Source organism: Talpa occidentalis, unplaced genomic scaffold, assembly GCF_014898055.3.
Source record: "Talpa occidentalis isolate TD23 unplaced genomic scaffold, MPIMG_talOcc4v2.1 talOcc4.11, whole genome shotgun sequence".
NCBI lineage: Eukaryota > Metazoa > Chordata > Mammalia > Eulipotyphla > Talpidae > Talpa > Talpa occidentalis.
In genome coordinates, this window is record NW_023601104.1 from 38,735,310 (window position 1) to 38,759,733 (window position 24,424).

Genomic DNA, 24,424 nt, shown 5'->3' on the forward strand with positions numbered 1-24,424 from the left:
AGTAATTTTATTTTAAAATAGATGTCAAAAAATCAACTTTAAAATAACTTTATCAATGTGAATTATCTTTAAATAAAAAAATGAACTCAACATTCATGTATCAAATCCTACTCTCATTCAGTAACATGAGTACACCTCCAAAAGTTAATACAATGAATATATGAATACATACAAATAAATGTACACACTCAAATAACAGACTCATCCACCATTTCCTGAAATCAAATTCTTAAAATAAATATACTGGCAAAATATCACTGTAAATAAACACACATACATATATTCAAAGACACCAGAACCAAAGCGGAGATGCAGACTTATAACACAGGTGCTTATGTACAGATACATAAACACATAGTTCAATCTGAAACAGTGCAGACAGAAACAAATGGTCTACAAAAGACCCAATAATATTGTAGCCTTTTCACTATTGGTGAAAACTCAACTGTTCACAATGAAATTGAGTCTAATAAAATGCTCATGCTTTACATAATGGAAATAGAGGAAAAAAAGACTCAGTTATTTCCCCCATCGCGACTAAGTTCCTTTTAAGTTGTAACTATGAAAACAACTTCAAAGACTTATATAAACAGGTTGGTGACAGCTAACTAGAATCAAGAATTTTTTGCTAAATGAAATCACTAAAAATAAACAGAAAACCATTCTGAGAAGTAAGCTAAACTCTTTTTACTTTAAAGGCCCTGTTAGAGACCTGCTGCTGGTCTAATTCACGACTTGGGGAGGCAAAACAAAAAAAGCTGTTGCTGGGTTCAGGTGCTGTGGGAGAACCCACAAAAAATGGTCTGAATTGAAACTCTCCATCTCCACCACAGCGATTTCGAACTGGTGTAGTATCCAAAGGAAATTTGGAGTTGTTCCCTAGGAAAAAAAATAAGGGAAGAAAGAACTTAAGTATCTATTTCCTTTAGGAACAAAAGTCATTCAATTAATATTTTAACAGAACTCAACTCTCATGACATAGATAAAATATAAACCTAATTTGGATAAAGAAAAGAAATATGATGGACCCCACCCCCTCCTCTGACCACAGTATAGTCCACACCTTCTTCTGCCAATGTACCTACTAAACATAAGAGAGCTAGTATCATCTAAGAGAGTGAACTTCCAGAGTGGGAATCTTATCTGGAAAATCTCTATATCCTCATTGCCTAGGGTCATGTCTAGCAGTCTGGTACAGCAAACATGTTTAATAAATATTTGATAATTGAATAAATAATAGGATGAATCAACAAAACAACCAATAATCACTTAATAGTTTTGCAATCAGTATTGCCAAGTGAAAGAACGATCTCTTGGAAGATAGGAAATGGTTAACAGTATGGGCTCTGAAGAGAGTTCTGTGCTTTTACCCAATTTAAGTTTTCTGTGCCTCAGTTTTCTCCTCTTTACAATAGGCAGACAATAATACTTATCTCAGTTTTGAAAACAACATGAATATATGTAAAATTATAATAGGACCTAGCACTTAGTAAGGAATAAATAAATGGCAGCTAACAATTACTTCAACTGGGGCCTCCCTCGTGGTTGCAAGAGTAAGATGCAGCACTATGAAGCAATCCACAGCCACTGCAGTACGAGTTTGATCCCCAGCCAGAGAGGTGACATACATGGCGCAGCAGACCTCTCCTGTCTCACCCACTGCTCCCCTCAGCAGTGTATTTCAGTCAGTCTGCCTGTTTTGCACCCCACTCTGTCTCTGGCTAATCCTCTCACCGCCCCCATCTCCGGCCTGTACCCCAGCTCTTGTATGCATAAATAAATGAATCTTTAAAAAAAAAAAAAACAAAGCAATTACTCCAACTAATTAGTTTTGCAAATTTATCTCAGGGAGATTTACTCTGCTCAAATTTAAGATTAACTTAAATGTAAGCCAATAAAATAGATAACAATAATGATGTGCATAATCAAAGATACCACTCTAGGCCCTTTGGAGTTCAATGACTGATTGGAACTATGCAGAGCACAAGGTGAAATATCACTGATTTAAAGAACAGGTTTTGAATATTACATGTCCTTTCTTACCTACTGGAAAGCCAAAAACACCAGATTGTGCAATCATGTTTGGTTCAAGGTTACCTTCTTGGTTAGCAATAGTGATGTTACGTAGCCTCAGGCTATCATACAGGCCTTGGAGCTTTTGATACTGCCGATTTCGCTCCATAAGTTTCTCAGAGATATCACTGAACTTTTTCTTGTACTCCTCTAGCACTTTCTTCATGGAGGTGACCTCCCCTTTCATAGAGGTCAATTCAACATCCTTGCTCTGTATTTGCTGAGTATATATCTTCTCCATCTGTTTCAGATGGCCCTCAGCCTTGCTGAAATTGTATTCTTGATAGAGACGCTCCTGATGTACCTGTCCCAAAAGATTTTTAAGATAATAGAGTTATATATTATAAAACTTTATCAAAAAGAAAAGAAATATATTTATACTGGGATATTAATTTTTTTAAAGATTTATTTATTTATTTATACAAGCACTGGGTACAGTCAGAAGCGCGGGGGTGTAAGAGAATTCACCAGAGCCAGAGTGGGGAGCAGAGCAGGCCAGAAGGACTGAAGTACACTGCGGAGGGGAGCAGCCGGCGGCAGGAGAGTTCTGCGCGCCATATGGGACCCTCCTCCGGTGGCCGGGGAGCAGCCAGGGATCGAACCAGCGCTGCAGAGGCTGCGGGCAGCTTCGCAACCCAGCGCTCAACCACTACATCACCAGGGAGGCCTGGGATATTAATATTTTAACTTTAGAACCAGGCTAAGAAGCAATCAGGATATGCAAGATGGATATTATAAAAAATATATATCTAAATGCTAAAAAAAAAAAATCTGAGGAATACTCTGAAATCATTATCATTATATTAACAAAATAAGTGAGGATATGTTTGATCTGAAGAAGTGACATGTAATGCACAATTCCTTAAGAAATATAACCCATATTTTCAGTAATCCATAGCACTGAGACAGATAAGAGATCTATCAATTATTCCTGCCTCCTAGTATTTATATCCTCTCTTTGAATGTGGACAGGACCTGTGACTAGAATACAGGAAAAAAATGACAGGGTATCACTTCAGGAGCACATTACATAAGACTATAAAGCCCATGTTACCAATAGATTTTCTCTCTTGCTGGGTTATGGAAGTCAGCAGCTACGTTGGGAAGCCCAGCAAAGCAAGTAACTGAAAGCAGCCTCTGGACAATAGCTAGCAAAACACTGAAGTCACAATGAATGTAAATATAAGCTTTATACCGTTCACAAAAACTAGTAGACTAACAGAATGAGTGCCTTGTCATTGTTGTTATTTTTAGGAAGTGAATGAATGATGCCAACAATGGCATGAACTTGGAAGCAGATCATGCCCCAATCAACACTTTGATTGCAGTCTTGTGAGACCCTGAGCAGAGCCCATGTCTGGACTCTCAAATCTCAGAAACCAAGATTATAAATGTGTTATTTTAAGCCACTAAATTTGTTATTTAAGTCACCATGCATGTTACACAGCATTAGACAACAACTACACACAAAAACCACTTTGGTTTTCTTTGGATTCACTGTCCTTTAAATATGAAAGTATTTAAGAAAGTAAAATATGCGCACCCTTTCTTTTAAACCAATTTTATCTTTTCTATAGTTTGATGTAACTCCACCAAGCCTGGGTCTATTATGTGGTTCCACAACAGTCTGTTATGGAAACACTGCTTTTGGAAAAAAGAAAATTTATTAAGAAAGTTTTCCATAGTCATAAAAAATAAACACAAAATGAACAAAAAACATGAGAATCTCCACATATGCAAAATCATAGCCTCCAGAGAAACTATCCTTAAGCACTAACCTGGTATGTCCAGAAGGCCAGTGCTCGGGAGCTAATGTCCAACACAATTTCAGGCCGAAGTCCTGCCAATACCATGGCCTTATACTCCTCAGATGGACTGAGTTCTGTGCGGACAATATCTAGCTTTCCAGAGAGGGTACTATTGCAGGCAGGGCAGATAGCAGGTGAACGACTAAACTCACCACTGCCATGCTGGTCACAGAAGATGTGTGAGCAGGCAGTGACCCAGGCATAACCAGAGAGTTTGATGCGACATTTGCGATAATTACAAAGCAGCATGTCTTCACACAAAGACATAATACTGAGGTCTCCAGGTGCCGCAATGAATCCTAGTAAGGGACAAATGAAAAAAGTCAGATTGCAGAGAAATGAAAGGAAAAAAATGGGTGTTTTCATTTTATTGTGACAAAATTGCATACATTTTATTTTTGTTTTGTTTCCATTATAGTCAATAGATTGTACTGATTTCAATTACTCAATATTAATTGCACACCACTACAAAGGTCATGAAATACATTGTAAAGAAAAAAATTAAAATCCTGTGTACCTCCAAATCTTATTAAATTAAGGTCAAAAATATGTCATGGGGAGTAACTATTGACACATTTAGGAAGTAGAACCAAATAAAATTAGCATTTTTTGCCATTCCTCAATACCTAAACAAAAATCGAATATTACCATTCATAGCTAGCAAGAATATATTAGAAGCATTTCTGACACTTGGCAGATTAAAAACGTCCAAGACATTAATTTCAGTCATTCTTTTTTTTTTTTTTTTTTTTTTTTTTTAATATGCTTTATTTATTTGTTTGCTGATACATGCACTGGTACAGTCAGAAGCGCGGGAGGGCGAGAGAATTACACTGCTGAGGGAGCAGCTCTGCGCATGTGGGACCCTCCTCCGGTGGCTCGATTCGCAATCAACAGGCCCTTCAGTCATTCTTTCTTGCAAAGTATTTCAAGCTACTTTTTTTTTTAGGTTTATTTATTCATGCATACAAGAACTGGGGCACAGGCCAGATGTGCGGAAGGGTGAGAGGATTCACCAGAGACAGAGTGGGGAACAGAACAGGCAGACTGACTGAAACACACTGCTGACGGGAGCAGCGGGTGAAACAGGAGAGGTCTGCTGCGCCATGTTGGTAGTTCCCAGCCGACCGGGATAGAACCCACACTGCAGAGGCTGCACAGCTCCACAGCGCTAAGCTCAACCCTTTGTGCCCACCAGGGAGGCCCGGATTTCAAGCTACTTTAAGGTTTTTCATGTAAGCTGATTTCTCAGATTCTGTGTTGTCTGACTTTAAAAAGAGCAGTAACATGACAGTATTAGACGGAAATATGCATAATTCATCCAAGTGATTGACCATTATGAAGCCTGAATGTCTGCACAACAGGTTATTTTATCATCAGTTAAACAATACACCTATTTATACAAAAATCAATTCGGTGCTACACTCCTATCTAAAACATTTGTAAAAAGAAATAAATATTCTGGGTTAAGTGACCCACATCATATTGTCCGTTCTCACTGGGTTTTACCCAAATTAGGCAGTGATATCCCGGATGTACCAAAACAAAGTCACGTTGTATAACCTAACTCTGACTCACCAGGGAAAATATACAGAGCAAATATGCTCACGTTTATCAACTGACAAAGTCACCCAAGAAAGCAGTCTTGGTCCTAAGGGTGGACAAGGACATTCGGACACCTTTATCCCAAATATCCCGTCTGGGCGAAGTCTCCACAGGTATAAGGCACCTGCCAGGCGGGCTACGAAGCCTATTTTACCTCCAAGAGGTCATGGGCAATGGGGCAGCAGAAGAGTCGCACAGTTTTTAAACTGAGACCCTTCTCAGGCAGAGCGTGGGACGCAGCTAATCCCAGATTTTCTACGAGCCAGTCTCGGGAGTTCCCCAAATTGTGGAGGGGCAAGTTTTTGAGACTAAAACTCAGGAAAACTTCACTTTGGAATCCTCTCAGTTTGCTTTCTGCACTCGGTAGAGAAAATAAATGTTAACATAATACAAAGAAAACAGTAACCTCAGGCGCCAAGAAAAAGCGCGGGAAAACGCCGTTGCCGCCACGACTCCAAGACGAGACAGGATTGTCCGCGTGGGCGCGTAGCCACTAAGTCAGAGGCGCATGCGCGGAGTCCCCGAGGGGCGGGGGCCTGGCCGCTGAGGATCTCGGGATCCGAGGGGCTGTGGCGCCTGGAAGCGGCGGCGCACGTAAAGGCACGTCACCGGGTGAAGGGCGCGCGCCCGCCTGAGCCTGTCTGAACTGTCTGTCCTGTGGTTGAGCGCCCTTTCCTGCCCGCGACTGGCGCGAGCTATCATAGCTGTAGCATTTCAGGTCAGTCTCCTGAGGCAAGAGTGGAGGCGAGCAGTTGCGAAACTAACGGAGCGGGCCTGAACCCCGGCTTCTGAGTACATTTAGGTGTTTGCCCTGGGACATTTGGGGAGTACCAGAGGCTGCAGAGACTTTGTTTATAGTTTCAGAAAAATTCCCCCAAATTGTGCAATACGTATCCACCTCCAGGTTGAGGTCGATTCTCACTTTTAAAAACTCCCGTCTTGCAATCGACAGCTTTTACTCATCCTCTATACATTTAAAGGAAATAGGACTTTGACTTATAATTTGCATTATGAACATTTATTGCATTTGAAATGAAGAGATCAGGTATCACAGCTTGAGGTGATCTGCCTATGTGATGTCTCGGACTTGGAATTGCTTGTTGTGCCTGTTATACCCTAATGCTGTTACCTGTCACTTTGTATCCTGTTTACTGTACGATTTTGTTTATTAAAATTTATACTAGAAAATTAAGCTGAAGTGGGGGCTTTGGGAAGTAAGGCTTAATGCCATTTTTTTGGTAACCACTGTCCAAGATGATATGAACCCACTATGAATTAGTAAGATAGTCCAATAAATCAGCAACAGAATGCACACCAAGCCCTACAAAGCCCTTCTTCAAATGAAAATTTATCCTCATTAAACAACTTTCTGCTAGTCTATTTCCAAATCTATTGCTAGCAATTAGTTAAGTATCATCTTGGCCCTGTGTACATTTCTAAAATTCATTTGAGAGTTTGGAGTGGTAACTTTTTTTTTTTTTTTTATAGAGGCATGTTTTATTTATTTGTTTTTTTTGTTTGTTTTGTTTATACATGCACTGGGTACAGTCAGAAGCGCAGGAGGGTGAGAGAATTCACCAGAGCTGGGAGCAGAGCAGGCAGATGGAGCGAAGTACACTGCTGAGGGGAGCAGCGGGCGGCAGGAGAGGTCTGCGGCCATGTGGACCCTCCTCCGGTGTCCGGGGAGCAGCCGGGGATCGAACTGGCGCCTCAGAGGCCGCGGGCAGCTTCGCAACCCAGCGCTCAACCGCTGCGCCACCGGGGAGGCCCTGGAGTGGTAACTTAATTCTAATTTAGTAATACAAACTGGACTCAAAGAAAATTGGTGAATCATGGGTAAACATGTAATTGCTAACATGTTTGGCTATCTGAACTTTTGTGCATTTTATGGTTTTAACTATGCAATATGCAGAACTATTAAAAGAACAGAAAAGGATAGTCTCATTTAAAGCTATTAAAAAAAAGCATTTAGGGCCTCCCAGGTGGCGCAGCAGTTGAGCGCTGGGTTGCGAAGCTGCCAGCAGACTCTGCAGCGCCGGTTCCATCCCCGGCTGCTCCCCGCCACTGGAGGAGGGTCCCACATGGCGCGCAGACCTCTCCTGCTGCCCGCTGCTCCCCTCAGTCCTTCTGCCTGCTCTGCTCCACGCTTTGGCTCTGGTGAATTCTCTCACCCTCCCGCGCTTCTGACTGTACCCAGTGCTTGTATAAATAAATAAATAAATCTTTTAAAAAATTTAAAAAAAAAATACTAATTCATAAAAAAAAAGCATTTAAAATTGACCTAACTTTGTGATCTTAGCCACTTAACAGTGCTGCAGTGATTTCTCCCTACTTCATCTTTCTATTGTGCTTAGTAATACCCACCTAGTTTTCTCTCTAAATTAGTTTCCAACCCATGAATGTGTGTATACATATAAAAACAATTACTTTGCTAACATTATTTTCTCAGATGAAAAAAAAAGTGAGGGGAGACGTCTAAGGCCTTAGTAGTCAGAACACCAGGAACTGATGTGGCATGTGTCCTATGGCACTGGCTCACCCTAGGGAGCTCCGGGGGATGAGATCACTGAAATCAATCAAGTCAGGATACACAGACCCATCCAACAAAAGAGCTTTAAAAAATGTCATTATTGTGAAATATCAAGTATATCAAAACCTCATAGAGAATGACCATCACTCAACTTTAATAAACTCAGCCTTTAGCACATTTGATGCTTTTTTAATGAAGTAATACCTTTTTGACAAAATTGAAGCCTCCGGTATGTACACCTCAATCCCATTTTCCTGCTCTCTAGAAGTAAATAAGCCAGATTTTGGTGTTTCTCATTCTCATGTATGCTTTCACACTTTTAGTATATGTATATGCACCATTCTTGTATTACATGTTTGAAAACTACTAAACCACAACTCTTAATCACTTAGCCATTTTTTCCAATTCACTGTTTTTGAGGCATAGTAAAATTAATAATATACCTTGTATTAACTCATTTACCAGACAAGTACTGCAAATGTATCACAATTTATTTATCCATTTTTCTAATGGACATTCATTCAATGTTTATACAATTAAAAACAATACTGCAGGGCCTCCCCAATGAACTTTGTGTACATGTCTCCTTGCCAAGAATTTCTATAGAACAGAAAACCCAGAGACTGAGTTAGTGTATAAGCATCTCCAAATAAACTAGATATTGCCAGACCATTCTCCAAAGCAATAACAAATTTCGTCAGCAAAAGTAATAGTCCATTGCTCCAAACTCAGCAACACATTAAGAGTCAGAATTGTTTTTCATTTGTACCTATCAGATAGCAGTGAAATAGTTATCTCAATGTTTTTTTTTTTTTTTTTTAAGATTTATTTATTTATTTATACAAGCACTGGGTATAGTCAGAAGCGCGGGAGGGTGACAGAATTCACCAGAGCCAGAGCGGGGAGCAGAACAGACAGAAGGACCGAAATACACTGCTGAGGGGAGCAGCGGGCTAGGCAGGAGAGGTCTGCGCACCATGTGGGACCCTCACCGGTGGCCCGGAAATGAACTGGCGCTGCAGAGGCTGCGGGCAGCGTTGCAGCCCAGCACTCAACTGCTGCGCCACCAGGGGAGGCCCTCTCAATGTTGTTTTAATATGTAGTACTTTATTCTGGGCTAGGCTTTAAGGATGAATTTATAGTCTAGCAAAGTATCTAAGAATTTTAGAAGAAAAGTATTTAACTCTTTCCTTTGCTGCCTCTTACATTTTTGTAAGCTATAACCATTTCTTGTGAGAAAGTCAGCTTCCATCTTTAATTTGAAGAGTCATCCATCTTCATGCTGCAAAGAAAAAGAAACTTTTAACACTGCCCCAAATAATGTGTAAAAAAAAGCCACTTACTAGAAAACTGTTTAAAATTTAAACATGAATGACTTAGGAGTATAATGTAACTCTCCCAGAACTAATTGACAAGAGCTCTTTCTTTCATAGCCCTAAGTCAGTGTTATTCAAATACTATTGCAATCAAAGGATTCTTTAAAACTCATGTTTGAAAATTAGGTGTTTTTTTAATTGCAAGTATATCTTCTTAATCTGGCATACACCATTTGCTTTGTAATTGTTTGACTCCGCAAAAATCAGAAGGCACTAACGGACAGCCAACCCATCCCCTGGTGCCCTGAGTGAAGACAAGTCAGCTTACATATATGATGGACTAAAATCCCACTACCTAAGGCTCCAAGTAGTGAGAGGAACAGCCATCAAAGTTTATCTCCAAACATTTTAATAAAAATTAATATTTTAAGAAAACATTTCCTGTATTTCACCCTCATATGTACCCTGATTTTCTGCTGAAATATGCAGGCACCTGTAAAGAGTATAAGTCTGTCCAGTCTAGTATGCTTAAAGTAACTTTTTAGTTATATAATGCATCAATATAATAAAGTCAACAAATCCAGGATAACAAAATGACCCATAGGACCCAAATTCTGGTATTTGAGTATATCCTTTCAGATGAATTCTCAAGTAAAACGAAAGCATATGAAAGTGTCAGCAGAAAAGGAATTTTATATACCCTGCTCCATAAATTGTTTCAAACTTAATGTATCATAAATACCCTTCCATCTCAAAAAAGATAAACCAGTATCATAACTGTGAAGAGACTGTATAGTGCTGCATTATATGATCTTGATGAAATTGATTTCACCTACTCTGACATTCTCAATTTTATATATTAGTTTAAAATTGCCAAGTGGTTGAATTGTACCGATTATCAGTGCTTTTTCTGTAGTATTTGAGTTTTACATTGTAAGGAGTCTGGACCATACTACCTCTATCTCAGAGATGGCACAAAGAAAGCATGACAAAGTATTGTTTGTAGAGTCAAATTCTTAATTCAGAAATTTAAGAATTATCTAGAATCATGGGCTAGATCCTACTAAGAATTCCAAGAAGCCTAGCTTTCGTCTGCTGAGAACGTGTGTTTAAATGAGAGTATCAGCTGAAACATAGACTTACCATGTATTTTGTCATGGCAAACTGTTGATGATTAGTGAAGGGCATACCACCAAGCATCGCTCCCCCAAATCATAAGGAAACCCTCTTATGATTAAAATTAAGGCAAAATCCTAAAAAGAGAAGAGGAATAGGGAAGAATTCATAAGATTCAGATAAATGAGTGTAATTCACCAACCCTTTTTTTTCAAAGTATGTTTCAATTGCACTTGAGCCAGTGCTGATTGTATTTAACTTTCACTCTTGGTCAACTTTTATTATAACAAAATAAGGAAAACCCTCCCTTGACATAGCAAAATTTAATTAGCATAATTTGGAGCCCAGGTTGGCTACAAGATGGCAATATAAGAAGCTTTAATTTCCTCTTCCTTCCCAAGTATTAAATGAATTTAGAGATGAAACAGACCCAGGTCATCGCTGCAGGCAACCTTCAGACTTCCCTATTCTTCAGCTAAATGCTAACTAGAAAATTTTTGTATTACATTCAATGATCATTTAAAACTTAATAAAAATTATATCTTTATCATGTTCCTTTACATACAGCATGTAGAGCCATAACCTCAAATACAATCAGGCTTAAAATACAAGACTCAGGAAAACACATGTTCACAGTAAGTACCCAATAAATGGTAGAAAGAACATGTTAAGAATCATTGGCCAAAGGAAGGCTTCATGAAGAAAATAAGGCAGATGTTGAGTGGACCTTAAAATTGCACTTTAATATTCTATATTTGGCAGTTGCTAAGAGAGATCTTAGAATTTCTCATCACAAGAAAAAAATTGTAACTAGGTGTGGTGTTGGTCTATAACTAGACTTAATGTGGTGAAAATTCACAATGTAAATAAACATCGAATCATTATGTCATAGACCTGAAAAAAATGTTAAGTTTATCTCAATTTTAAAAGTACATTGTCCAATATCACCTTTTAAATTAATTAAAATTAAACTAAATGTTAAATTCCTGTCACACCAGGAATGCTCAATCACCACTGTGGCTAACAGCTACTACATCGGGTAGTCCAGAGATCAAACACATCTCCACAGAAATTTATTTGACAGCAGTGCTTTAACATATGGGTGTGAACAAAATAAACCGACAAGAAAGAAATAGTAGCAATCATTCTTTAAAAATTCCTACTACCTGTGAAGAACAAATGAAATTTCACTCAAACTTTATAACCTCATATTTGCTCCCCAAAATTTTGAGGTTCATAAACATTAAATTTCATAAGGTTACATAGCTATTAAGAGTAAGATTTAACTCCAATTCTGTCAAAACTCCATACTTGCACTTCAACATTCCACTTCCAACATAAAATAAGTAGAATATAATGAGAATGACATACTAACTCAATAGGTCAAAAACAAATAGGTGTTTTAAATATCTCAGATGTAAACAAAGGGTTATTTTACTTCTTTTTCATCTTATACTTGAATAATGCTTTAATTATATAAAATGTTTTCAGATCAGCAATATGTGAGGTTAACTAAAGGAAGAAAAACAGGAAGCAAGACATGACGTCAGGGGTTTCTATAGCCTGAACAATATACCTCAAAACTCCATGATCCAAGGACTTCTTTCAGGGGAACTTCTTTCAAAGGTACAACATCTCTATTGTCTCATCATTTTACAAAGGGCCTGGTCATTGTGTCCTTAGCTTCTAGCACATAAACCCTCATGTTAAATGCCTGGTTCCTTTCCAATGTTTGACGTTCCCTGTAGGATTCTAGTCACACTTCACCAAGGGTCACTCTACCTACCATGTGAAGGTGATTTCATATTTACTGAGTGTTAGGGAGCTAAAGTTAATATTTTGTAAATACCCCATAAACAATCAACGTCTCACTCATTTTATACACCATGGGCAGTACTTCAAAGTACTATTGCTCATGGCCAAAGGGTACATTTCATATGTGAACAGATAATTTCGAAGGCCTGACACAAAGTACACGTTAATTAGTACTAAATCAGTGTTTCCATTTTAAGAGTGTATTATCACTCAGTTATTCCTCAGTGCCTACTATGTATCTAGTATTATAAGATACAATGGTAATTCAAAGTCTATCTTTTTTAGACATAAAAGACATACACATGACACAGAGAAAGATTTTTAAGATAGCATTAGTTAAAGTTTAAGTACTTGCCTTTATGGTACCATTAGCCTTTAACCGTTCCTACTGATCATGTCCAAATCCCAGCCCACTTGATTTTTAGGGTATCTAAGGCAGATGCTTTGGAGGCTTTCCCAGTGCCACTTTGGGGCAGGAACACAGGGTGCTGAGGACCCAGGCCTGCCTTCCTTTTGGATTCCATCTTCAACCTGAAGAAAAAGAAAAACAATACAAAACTTTGTATAGAAAGTATCGATAAATGCTAAAGCAGTCTCTCCATCACATTCTCTCTTGGAGACAGCTCTATATAGAACTATCAAAACAGAGCCTCCCTGGTGGCGCAAGGGGTTAAGCACAGCACTATGAGGCAATCTGCAGCCGCTGCAGCACGAGTTCAATCCCCAGCAGGCCAGGAAGCAACCCACATGGTGCAGCAGACCTCTTCTGACTCACCCGCTGCTCCTCTCAGCAGTGTATTTCAGTCAATCTGCCTGTTCTGTTTCCCGCTCTGTCTCTGGTGTATCCTCTCACCCCCTGCACCTCTGGCCTGTACCCCAGCTCTTGTATGCATAAATAAATAAAAATCTATATATGAAAAAAAGAGCTATCAGAACAGACTCCAAGTTTTGCTTACCTCACACTATCAACTATTATGGCCAAGAATGTTTTCACTTCCAAATGTAGCAGGAATCCTCAGAGCATATGAAATAAAACTGGTGAGATCAGAAACAAAGATGAACCATGTAGCTCACTCAAAGTTCCACCCAGTCCATATCTCAGTGCAGGCAGAACAAATAAAAATGAAACAAAAATACAATACCTGAGGATTTGGATTAAGACAGGAGGAAGGGGCCTCCCTGGTGGTGCAGGGGTTAAAGTTTCAGTGCTATCAAGCTATCACCAGCCACTATGGCATGAGTTTGATCCCAGGCCACGGAGCTAACCCACATGGCACAGCAGACCTCTCCTGTCTCACCCACTGCTCCCCTCAGCAGTGTATTTCAGTAGATCCACTTGTTCTGCTTCCCACTGTTTCTGTTGAATCCTCTCCCCCTTCGTCCCCCCCACCTTCTGCCTACAACCTGGTTCTTGTATGCATAAATAAATAAAATAAATCTTAAAAAAAAAAAGACAGGAGGAAGGAATAATTTTAAAAAAGGATGCAAGAGGCAGTAAAATCTACCCTGTTAATTTGCTTTTTTATCAATTTCATACTACTTTACCTATCTTAGAATTTGTAAAGCATTTTCCCTTTATTACCTCATTTTGCAACTACAGTGTCATCTCCATTTCTCCATTTTATAGGTATGCAAGCCAGGTTTAGAGAATAAATGGAAGACAGCTTTGCAGTGGTTAAGATAATGAATTTTGGGGTCTCCCCAGTAGCGCAGCAGGTTGAGCTCGGCGCTGTGAAACTGTTCACAGCCTCTGCAGTGCCGATTCGATCCCAGGTGGCCAGCGAGAATTCCACATGGTATGGCAGACCTCTCCTGTCGCCAGCCTGTTCTGCTCCCAGCTCTGCCTCTGGTGAATCCTCTCACCCTCCCACACCTCTGGCTTGTACCCCAGCTCTCGTATAAAAATAAATAAATCTTTAAAAAAAAAAAATAGATTATGAAGTGAGACAACTGAATATGAATCCTGGCTCCTCCATGTATTTGCTGTGATCTTGGGCAACTGCTCTAAGTCTCATTTTCTCAATGAGGGCAAATACCACTGACCTCTTGGAACTATTATGAAGATTAAATGAGGTAAAACAAATATAAAATATTTTACATAGTTGGCATGTAGTCAGATATTAAATATGTCGTTTCTATTACTATGTGTCCACGCTTAGCTAGTTAATAAGTAGGAATGCGGACATTCTGCCCTAAATTTCACTTTTCACAATAATCTGAAAATCAGGAAAGTCGCTCATATATTCATCTGGGCCCTTCCAAATCCAAGCTACTGTATCTTTTAAGGAAAAAAGAGAAAAGTTTCCTTCTTTCTTCCCCTTGTTCCTTACTTACCAATGAAGGTCCCAATGTATTCCATTAAGTTATTTAAAACATACTTCTATTGGAAAGGAACTAATTTTTCTCCCAATCAGAAAAACCTACTGGAAAATTAGATGTCTCACAAGGCTTAATCTTAACCTTCTAAGATTTTTAAAAATAACTTTGTAGAAATTCCCAGAGGCTCCCTCTTTTATTTTACATGTTTTCCTCCCAAGAAAAATTTCCATATTTTTTCCTAACTTAATGCTAAAATATGCATTTACTTACTCAATTCAATTTTGAGCCAAGTGAATGTATTACCTAGTCAAAAAATAACATTAATGTGAGCAATAAAGCTTGAGAATTATAAGCATTATGGGAGTTCTACATGTGGCTTTTACTACATGCCACCCACTAGTTAATTATATGTCTTATCTCTCTGTAAGGATAACCAACACATTTATTCAAACAAATGTATATCAGTCCAGTGATATTACACTCAAGGAAAACACTAGTATTCACTAGTAAAGACTTTTTATGAGAAGAAAGCTAGCCAAAATAAATTTATTGCTGACTTCAAAAAGATACCTAACATTTATTATACACTAACTAGTGCCTGGTCGTTAGATGTTTTGGTCTTTGAAAGCTGATCCTCAGAATGATTCACCGACTCACCCAACCTGACTGAAATCATAAACTGGGGGGCTGGAATTTGATTTAGGCTTGCACTAGCTAAGACCACTCATCGTCTTCTTAAGCTTTTTAGGGTGCCCTTACCACAGTGGCAACATTAAAATTAGGAACTCCTCTTAAGGTTCAATAAAATCATCTGACTTCAGGGTTTGCTACCTAGTCTCACTAAGAAAACCAGATATTCTAAATAAAGACCAGCACAAAGAAAACTTCTGCTTTAACTCCTACTAATCCAGTAAGGACATGGACCCTGCAGACACAGAATTAAAATGTACTGGTCTAAACTCCTCCATCTAAGACCTATCCTCTCACCCAGGGAAATAGAAGTCAAACGAGCACTGGGATAACAGTACCTCTCCCACCAAGCAAAATGAAGCCAGACACTTTCCAAGAACATATAAACTGTGCAAAAACAGCCGATCGTTCCTAGGTCACCAGGTGTACCGCAGAGCCCCACGTGGTAACAAGCCAGGCAGAGCATTTCATTGCCTTTCCCCGATCTCACAGCCAACATTAAACCATATTCAATTTACACACACTCTATTACTGCCTTGAAATCAACGTCGGCCACCAGGATGCATGACTCAAATGGAAAAGAAATTCAAAACAATTAGGGAGCAAAATTAATACACTCACCAGCCCACCAGCAAAATGAAGAGAAAATGGAGAGACAGGAAGTGACTTTGGAAAGTTGCCTCAGAGCCTGATTGGCTAATGAGTTTAAAGGCAGATACCCTCCTACTTTACCTTAAAAGGTACTGAATTGATGCAACCACTTCTTTCACCAGGACCACTGATGCTACTTGCACCATTTTTAGATCGAACTTTTTAAAAGGTTTCATTTTGAGTTAATGTACTTAACACAAGCAAACACAAGCAATCCTTACACACATTCCTCTTTAGGTGGGCCTACTTCAAACAACTTTCTTTCTTACAGTCAGGGGTAACAAGTTTCAATATAAACTGTCAATGTAACCATTCAAGTAAGAATATTACCTTCAGGGTAATATGTGAGTTAATAGGCTTAGTGAATAAAAGATATGTGGATCGGGCATAGACTTGCAGTAAAACAGCTATATAAAAAAAAAAAACTTGTTAAATTAACCCTTATCTTTCTAGTTACTTCTTCACCAATTACTACCCTACCTCAGCTCAAACTTCTTTGTCTTGTCAGTTCTTCACAAATTTGTTATTTCTATTTCTAAAAGGCATAGAAACATCCTGCTCAAATAACTTCTCTGGATCTTTATTTGCTTATGAAAAATATCATGTACATGCAAAATCAATAAATTTTGTATGCTTTCTCCTGTTAATCTGTCTTTGTCAGTTTAGGAGACCGTAAGAAAGTTGAGGAAAATGTTTTCTTCCAATATGGTAGCAAAAGAAAACCTCTGTTTCTAGGTGTTGCACAAGGATATTCTGGGACATGTTTCATAGAAATTATGATCATTTCTAGGATACTTTTAACTGCACAATCTGGAATAAATTTCTAAAACTCTCTGAGATTCACTATTCTCTTTGGTATCAAGAGGCTAGTAATTCCTAACACTCTACCATATATACTAATGTATGAAAGAGTCTAATATAAATGACTAGTGTATAGCAATGGTCAATTAAATTTATGGCCTCCTTCCTTCCGTGCTCATTCCCCATTCTTATGTATAGGCAAGGTCATAAAGTAAGTAGCTGCTTACATGAGTTTATTTATGCTATTTATTTATGCTATTATGTTTATTTATGCTATTTCATTCATATACACACCATACAGTTCTTTCAGAATACAAGTAAAGTAGTGCAAATCAGTTTTTGTTCCTAAATTCTATGCAGTTACAGACCAATCTTCACCCTTAATTTCTTAGTTCTGACAGTAACAAGATTACATTGCAGGTTTTCTTCTCCTATGAGAAGTGCCAAGGATCACTTTGGAATTCCAGAATGTTGAGCATTTAGCATATAAATTTATTTATGCATATTTATGCAATCTTCAATCATTTTGGGAGAGCTATTTTTTAAGAGGAATTTAATTTATTTTTTAATTTTTTATTTTTTTTAAAGATTTTATTTATGCATACAAGAGCTGGGGTACAGGCCAGAGATGTCGGGGGGAGAGGGGGTGAGAGGATTCACCAGAGATAGAGCGGGAACAGAACAGGCAGATTGACCGAAGTACACTGTTGACGGGAGCAACGGGAAGATTCAGGAGAGGTCTGCTGCGCCATGTGAGTTGCACCCTGGCCGCCAGGGATCGAACTCATGCTGCCGAGGGCTGCGGATTGCTTCATATTGTGGTGCTTAACTCCTTGTGCCACCAGGGAGGCCCAGGAGAACTACTTTAGTAAAGAGTTTTGGAATGTCAAGATAGCATTTGAAAACAGACACACCAACATTGTTTTAAGGGTTGAAAAAGTTGCCCAGTCTCTAAAGTGGATTCCTGGAGAGGGGAGTAAAGAAAGGATCTGGGTGCTGGATCCATTGGGCTGTTAGCTGATTCAACAATTTCATAAAGTGGGGGGAGGGTGTGAAAAATGTCGAGTCACTCAAAGTTGAGTGGCACTAAGTGGGACATTTTTGGTCACACTTAGCACTAATCAAATGAGATCATCGATTGCCCTCAAAGAATGTTGCTGACCTATGTAGTGATTTACTTAAACAAATCATTCCACATGTGACACCATGTGACAGTGAGTAAAAGCAATAAAGTAGAGAATCTACCCTACCCCCCTCCACCCCCCCACCCCCGCCCCGCACCTCTGGCCTGTACCGCAGTTCTGGTATGCATAAATAAATAAATCTTTAATATATACGTATATATGTATCCTGTAACTTCTTAAGGATTTTTATATTATATTCATAATAAAAACACATGCAAGCAATGAGAATTCTGTTTTATTCTTCCTAAATTTTATGTTTTGATAGACAAAAATTCTTAATTTTGATATAATCAAATGTATCGATATTTTATTTTATTCTTAAAACTTGCGTTTTAAGAAACCTATTACCTACCTTGAGGTGTAAGATATTTTATGTGTATTTTCTGCCTAAGAGTTTTCAAGTTTCATTTTTGAATACATAAACACACATCTAAGAAAAAGCAAAATTGCCAACTGAGGTTTGGAAAGCCTGGCTTGTGGTGGCCACTGGTTGCCTCTCCAGCTCGCCTCAGACCACACTTCAGCCATTTATCTCCTCTGTTCACTTAATTGCTCTTCTGATATAGCTCAACTCCTGTCTCTTCCCTAGTGATGAGTTTCTCAATTTGCCCTCCTATTAGAATTTCCCTTAATACACTGTGCTGCTTCTTACAAGCGCTTGATGCAGCTGTACTTTTACGCTGCATATGTCATTTGTCTAATTATTTGGTCAATGATTGTCCCCACTTTGACTAAGTTCCCTTAAGACATTGATTATGCCTGTTTTGGCTTATCAATTTTATCCCAGCAAGGTGTCCAATAAATGAAGTAATGAATCTATAGTTACCTATAACTAATCTGAAACTCACCAATATCAGAGTAATCTGGTGTCTCTGTTAAAAATGCAGTCGCAATCTTTGATTCAGAGGGTCTGGGATAGTAAATCAGGGGTCTGCCGTTAAGCGCTCAGCTCCCATCTTTCGTGGAGTAGTGGCCCCCAAACATTTGAGAATCCCTGACCTAATGTCACCAAGGACCTTCCTAAAACCCAGATGACAGGGTTTCTGTGCCTACAAAAGCTTCCGAGTTCAATTCCCCCAGCCCCACCCCCGACTCCCACCCCCCCCCCCGTCTGCTCCGTATTCTCGAATGGACTGTGCAGAGTCCTACCGCGTCTCCGCTAGTCAAACTCGACCTTTCCCAAAACTTTACCGTGTGCTTCCGTTTTACAAAAGAGGACGGGGGAGAGTAGTCTGAATTGGGTTATGAGGCCCCTTTGCAGGGTACCTCACCTCAGCCATTGAACTCACTTCGCTGGCCGTGAGTCTGTTCCAAGCTCCGGCTAAGGAGGCATCCGCCAGGAACCCCCTGACGGGGATATCCACAGCATCTCCTGCCCAGTCTGCCCTCGCGCGGAGCCCCGTTCTCTGGGAACTCACCTCCCCGAGCTCGGGGAGGGCCCTGTTAGGGCCGCTACTGGCCCTAGTCTCAGACCTTCCCAAGGGACATGTGACGGAGTGACGCAAGGCACTCAGCTCGTGGCCCCACCGATGAGCTTCCCTCCGCCCTATGCGTAAAAGCAGTCTTACCTCGTATTTATAAGGCCCCCACACCTAAAGTCATATCTCGATTAGGGTGACTTCCCACAAGCCATAGCGACATGCAAATATGAGTGGCGGCCTTCCCCTGTGTCTTGTAGGCGTCTTCTCACTAAGTCGCAAGCGAGTTGCGTGTTCCCGCCCTGTCACTATTGGCCGACCTTTCCGGGCGGAGCCTGGTGACGTCATTCGGTTCCATGGCGGCAAGACGGCGGGGACCTTTCAGCGGTCGAACCCGAGGTTCGGAGCTCATTGTTGCCGGGAGGAATATTGGGAGGCGGGAAATCGGTAGTGGAACCGGTGCCCTTTTTGCTAGCCCCTTTCCCTCTCCATCGCCCCTGACCACAATGACTACCAAACTAGTTTTGGTGCTAAACTTTTAAATTCGGCTGCACCTCTTCTTGATGTGATGGATGTAACAACTAACAGTGCTATACTATTGTAAATATGTTATGTCATCCACTTAAAAAGATTAATTGTAAGGCGTATCGTTATTTTATGAACCACTAAGAAAGAAAAGATTTCCAGTTAAAACGCTGCGTGTGTCATCCATTGTAAATTGCATCCCAGTTTCAGAGATAGTAAAATGCGACTGTTAGAATGATGAGTTCTCGCTTACTATGTGTAGTATGTTCTTAAATATATAGAACGCCTACAGATTCGATTTTCATAGTTGGGAGTGCTGTACAGAGGTGAAATAACTTATATAAGTTCCCACAGATGAAAAAGACAGAGCTGGCTGTAAGCTAGGCCTTCTCCAGAGCACTCTACCAAATATTATCTCATCTTCCTTTGGTAGTTTGGAGATAGCTTTTTTTGGGTGGTTTGTTGATGAGTACAAGTAAACAGAAGAGATAAACAGACTCTGAGACTCATTTCTCAGGCTATGAAGGCACCAGAGTCCTGGGCTCACTTATTTTACTGTTTAGCTAGAATAGCAATTTAGGAGGCAATTTTTTAGACTCTTATCAACAGCTGTTATATCTTTGTAAACTTGCAAAACCATCCAAAACCATTTCATAAACCAAGAACATGGTAGATTTGAAAATAGGTTTGTATTCAGTGTATACCCATTCTTTCTTTTGCTTGTTTGCCTATTCTTCTTGCCCTTAGCTTCTGCAGCATTAAAGGAAACTGACAGAGTTAATGGCAACAAAGCAGCAGAAGAACCTCCTGCTGCCAAGAAAAGCCGAAGATGTGGGAGGCAGGTAGTAAAAAAGGAGCCTGTGGCTAAAGGAACGGCTGATGAAAGGACAGAAGACAAAGGTCAGCTTCATGTGGTAGGCCAGGGAGGACATGGGTCATCAAGAGTCTCTGAAAGGACAAGGGAGGGACACAGTTGGCACTTCCTGCTTATCCTCAGGGGATAATGCCTGACACCTCCAATAATAGCAAACCTTATGTCTATTATGTTTTTTCCTATATGCACATAGCTATAATAAAGTTTAATTTATAAATCAGGAAGTCAAAGTAAAAGATTAACAGTAACTTAAAGAAAACACTTAATAGCTTCTCTTTGGCATGCTCAAATTGCCAGCATCAATACTCTTGCACCTTGGGGGGACTATTAAGTAAAATAAGTGTTACTTGAACATAAGCCGTTTATAGTGGTTTAGTCATTCTGATAGCCCAGACAATTACTAATTGACTAATGGGTAGGTGGTATATACTGTATGGATACCTGGGATAGAGGTATGATTCAAGCCCTGGGTAGGACAGTGTGAGATTTTATCACAGTACTCAGAAGAGTGTACAATTTTAAACTTACACAGTTTATTTTTAGGATTTTCCATTTAATATTTTCAGAATGCAGTTGACTTCTGATAACTGAAACCATAGATAAATGAAAAGGGTTGGGGGAGGAGGATCCAACTGTCTCATGATCTTTAAACCCTTATTTCTTCCTTTCTTTAAGATAAAATTAACCTTCGAGCATACCATAGGACTAGTCTACTTTTTCACAATCTTGAGTTTCAAGTATTTGAGATGAATTAAGCTCTGGGCACATCAGAATTGCTTGGGAAGAGTAAAATTAATAAAGACATGTTTCCATCTAACCATTCAGCTGTTTTTGATTCCATACATGTAGTCTTAGTACATATTTGTCTTCTCTCAGAATCTGTGAAGACTTTGCTGATAAAGGGCAAAGCTCCCGTTGACCCAGAGTGCACAACCAAGGTTGGAAAGGTGAGAGACTACTCGATCCATTGTTTCTTTGAGAGCAGTGCTGTTACTGGGATTCCTTTTCAAAATATTATTAGTGATTAATTTTCTTCAGAGCTAAGAAATGGCAGTGGTGGGATTTGAGTTAAAAAATGGGGGTCTTTTAACATGGTTAATTTGGGGGGTTGTTTTCAGTCTTCCACACCTAATTCTTTTTCTCAAATTAGAGAAAGTTAGATTAGAAAGTTGGGTTTATCAAGGAAGACTTGTCTGTGTTCTGATGTGAAACATCCTGGTAAGGCCTGAGCCACTAATGAATGGAAAAGACTTGAGAGTGCAGAAGAAAGGCTTCCTCTGAAGCAGGCTTCCTTTAGCTAGGTTAGAATCATTAGGGTTTCTGTAATTTAAAAAGGTAACATGTTTGTATTGTAAGAATCAAATTCTACCAAGAACAAACTTTTGACATTCTTTCCCTGGGAAGTGGATATTGATTGTGTGTAGGGGAATGACATCTTGAGGCATAAGGAAATTAAGTGTTCAGGATCTTCTGAGGACTGAAATGATCCTAATGTCAGTTTTTCTTTTCACTTTAGGCCCATGTGTACTGTGAAGGGAATGACGTCTATGATGTCATGCTAAATCAGGTACGGGAAGGAGCATTTCTAACATGGGAATTTCTTCTTGATCTTTCTTGATAGTGTCTCAGTGCCCAGGTCTTTAATTTTGAAGTCCCTTGTATTAGCCACTGGTGGTTCATATTCTTAAGTATTTAGCCCTAGCACACTCTACCTGATAGTAGAATCATCTATGGGATCATTTTGCAGATTTCATATCTTATTGAACTATTGGTTCATTTTATCTACACATCTTTCTTACTCTTTTTCTTAGTAGCTTCAAGGAACTTTATGTAATATGGTAAATAGTCCTTTGTCTGTAATACCTGTTGCTTATAAATTTTCCAAATGTGTCATTTGCCTTTTGATTATCTTTATGGTATACATTTTACCCTTATTGAAGTTTTAAATATTTTGTAGTTAAATTTACTAACATTTTCTTTTAAAATATCTTTTCTCTCTTTGATTATCTTTATTGTTTTGAACTGATGTTTGCCTTAATATAATTCCTGAATATCTCATCATATTTGAATTTATTGATCCATCATATATAATTTTAAAACCTATCTAGTATACCCTGATTACTACTTCTTTCACTTAAAATATCATGAGCAGATAGAAAAGACCTCATGGTCCCTTTTTGTTCTAACATTCTCTAACTTTAGAATGTGAGCAGGCATGCAATAGGAAGGAACAACCTGTTTATCAAAGACAGGTGCCTGGATAACCAGGGCTCGGCCTTACAACACTGCTACTGCTCCCTCTCTTCACTCTGAATAACTTACAGGACATCTCTTAGTAGGCACTAGTCACAGTCTCCCTGAATGTCTGCAGGTCAGGTCAGGTTTGGTATGGGACAGATGTGGCAGTGGTTTCTGCCTAGCCTCTGTTCTTTCCTGTCATTGTCCTGCACTCAGCTCATTATCAAATTGCTGCAGCTGACAAAACAAGGCTGTAATAAAAACTATTAAAGGGTAAGTTGCCTAAACAAATAAGCGTTGTAGTTCTAGACTTTGGGGTATCAATTATTTTTATTTGATAAGTAGAGATTGAAAATGGGGGCCTACCTGGTGGCGGAGGCATTAATGACAGTGCTGTCAAGCCATTTCCAGCCACTGCAGCATGAGTTTGATCCCCGGCCGACTAGGGAGCAACCCACATGGCACAGCAGACCTCTCCTGCCTCGCCTGTTGCTCCCCTCAGCAGTGTATATCAGTAGATCTGCCTGTTCTGCTCCCCACTCTCTGGTGAATCCTCTCACCACCACCACCACCCCACACACATCTCTGACTTACACCCTAGTTCTTATATGCATAAATAAATAAATCTTTAAAAATAAATAAATAAAGATTGAGAATGGATGGGGAACTGAGAAACTTCTATGGCCTAGGGTATCTAAACAGGGAGCTAAGATACACACACACACACACACACACAATCAGTATCAGATATATGAGATGGGTAAAGAGTTTTAGGAAGTTTCTAGCTTTAATCCCTTAGAATCCAATGCTTAATAATAGAAATCCTATTTCTTCTTTATATCCTTAATATTACAGGAATCTGATTTCTTCACCTCATGGAAAACACTAACACCTATGACCAAGGAAGAGTCTTTGTTTTATGTCACTTCCATCTGCATACCTCTGTCCTTTTATGTTCTTATTTTCTCTTAACCATAGACCAATCTCCAGTTCAACAACAACAAGTACTATTTGATTCAGCTGTTAGAAGATGATGCTCAAAGAAATTTCAGTGTTTGGATGAGATGGGGCCGAGGTAATAACTTTTTTTATGGATTTTCTGAGTTACCATTCTGAAAGCCTCTGGATTTAATCTCTGGATTAAATCCTCTGGATTTAAATGGGTGAAATGGAGGATCTGTAATTTAGGAAAGGCTTAGCAATCAAATTGTGCTTTTTGATATTGGGAAGTGGCAGACATCCTTACTAGAAAGTTCCCATTGAAAAAAGTAAGAGTAGCCTGCTGAGGCTGAGAACTCACCTATGATTTATATCCTGATGCTGTTCAAAGACTGTGACACTTAGCAGATAACTGATAGCAACAGAATCAGTTCCCTAAGCCCTTCCTCCTTTCTTCTCTGCCTTTCCTGTCTATGTGTGAGCTGTAAGCAGAGAGACCTTAGACAAATGGCTTGTTATTGT

General features: G+C 39.3%; 2 protein-coding genes and 2 non-coding genes across 6 annotated transcripts in view; 1 reads left to right on the forward strand and 3 right to left on the reverse strand.

The window, feature by feature from the left end:
* Window positions 1-10,582, reverse strand: CCNB1IP1 (cyclin B1 interacting protein 1). 3 transcript variants are annotated; one of them, XM_054688865.1, is made up of 5 exons: window positions 10,476-10,582; window positions 9,223-9,298; window positions 3,852-4,180; window positions 2,098-2,377; window positions 1-879 (listed from the first exon to the last, which is right to left on the reverse strand). In XM_054688865.1, exons 3-5 carry the CDS (start codon window positions 4,146-4,148, stop codon window positions 677-679), a joined length of 780 nt encoding a protein of 259 aa, XP_054544840.1. In that variant the 5' UTR covers window positions 4,149-4,180; window positions 9,223-9,298; window positions 10,476-10,582; the 3' UTR covers window positions 1-676. The 3 variants fall into 3 exon arrangements, with proteins under 3 accessions (XP_054544840.1, XP_054544837.1, XP_037358825.1); XM_054688862.1 differs by having other exon boundaries at window positions 2,044-2,377; XM_037502928.2 differs by lacking the exons at window positions 9,223-9,298; window positions 10,476-10,582 and adding an exon at window positions 5,893-5,984 and having other exon boundaries at window positions 2,044-2,377.
* Window positions 6,106-24,424, forward strand: part of PARP2 (poly(ADP-ribose) polymerase 2) — a 23,643-nt gene continuing 5,324 nt past the window's right edge. Inside the window, exons 1-7 of the mRNA XM_037502927.2 lie at window positions 6,106-6,204; window positions 11,940-12,074; window positions 19,587-19,725; window positions 20,599-20,751; window positions 21,602-21,672; window positions 22,242-22,292; window positions 23,942-24,038. Of these exons, the coding sequence (XP_037358824.1) occupies window positions 19,683-19,725; window positions 20,599-20,751; window positions 21,602-21,672; window positions 22,242-22,292; window positions 23,942-24,038 (415 nt within the window). The 5' untranslated portion in view covers window positions 6,106-6,204; window positions 11,940-12,074; window positions 19,587-19,682. The remainder of the gene's footprint in view (window positions 6,205-11,939; window positions 12,075-19,586; window positions 19,726-20,598; window positions 20,752-21,601; window positions 21,673-22,241; window positions 22,293-23,941; window positions 24,039-24,424) is intronic.
* LOC119239663 (small nucleolar RNA SNORA79) lies at window positions 9,575-9,721 on the reverse strand. The gene has a single exon (XR_005123940.1). It is a non-coding gene; the product is annotated as a small nucleolar RNA SNORA79 (small nucleolar RNA).
* LOC119239666 (small nucleolar RNA SNORD126) lies at window positions 10,422-10,498 on the reverse strand. Its single transcript, XR_005123943.1, has one exon. It is a non-coding gene; the product is annotated as a small nucleolar RNA SNORD126 (small nucleolar RNA).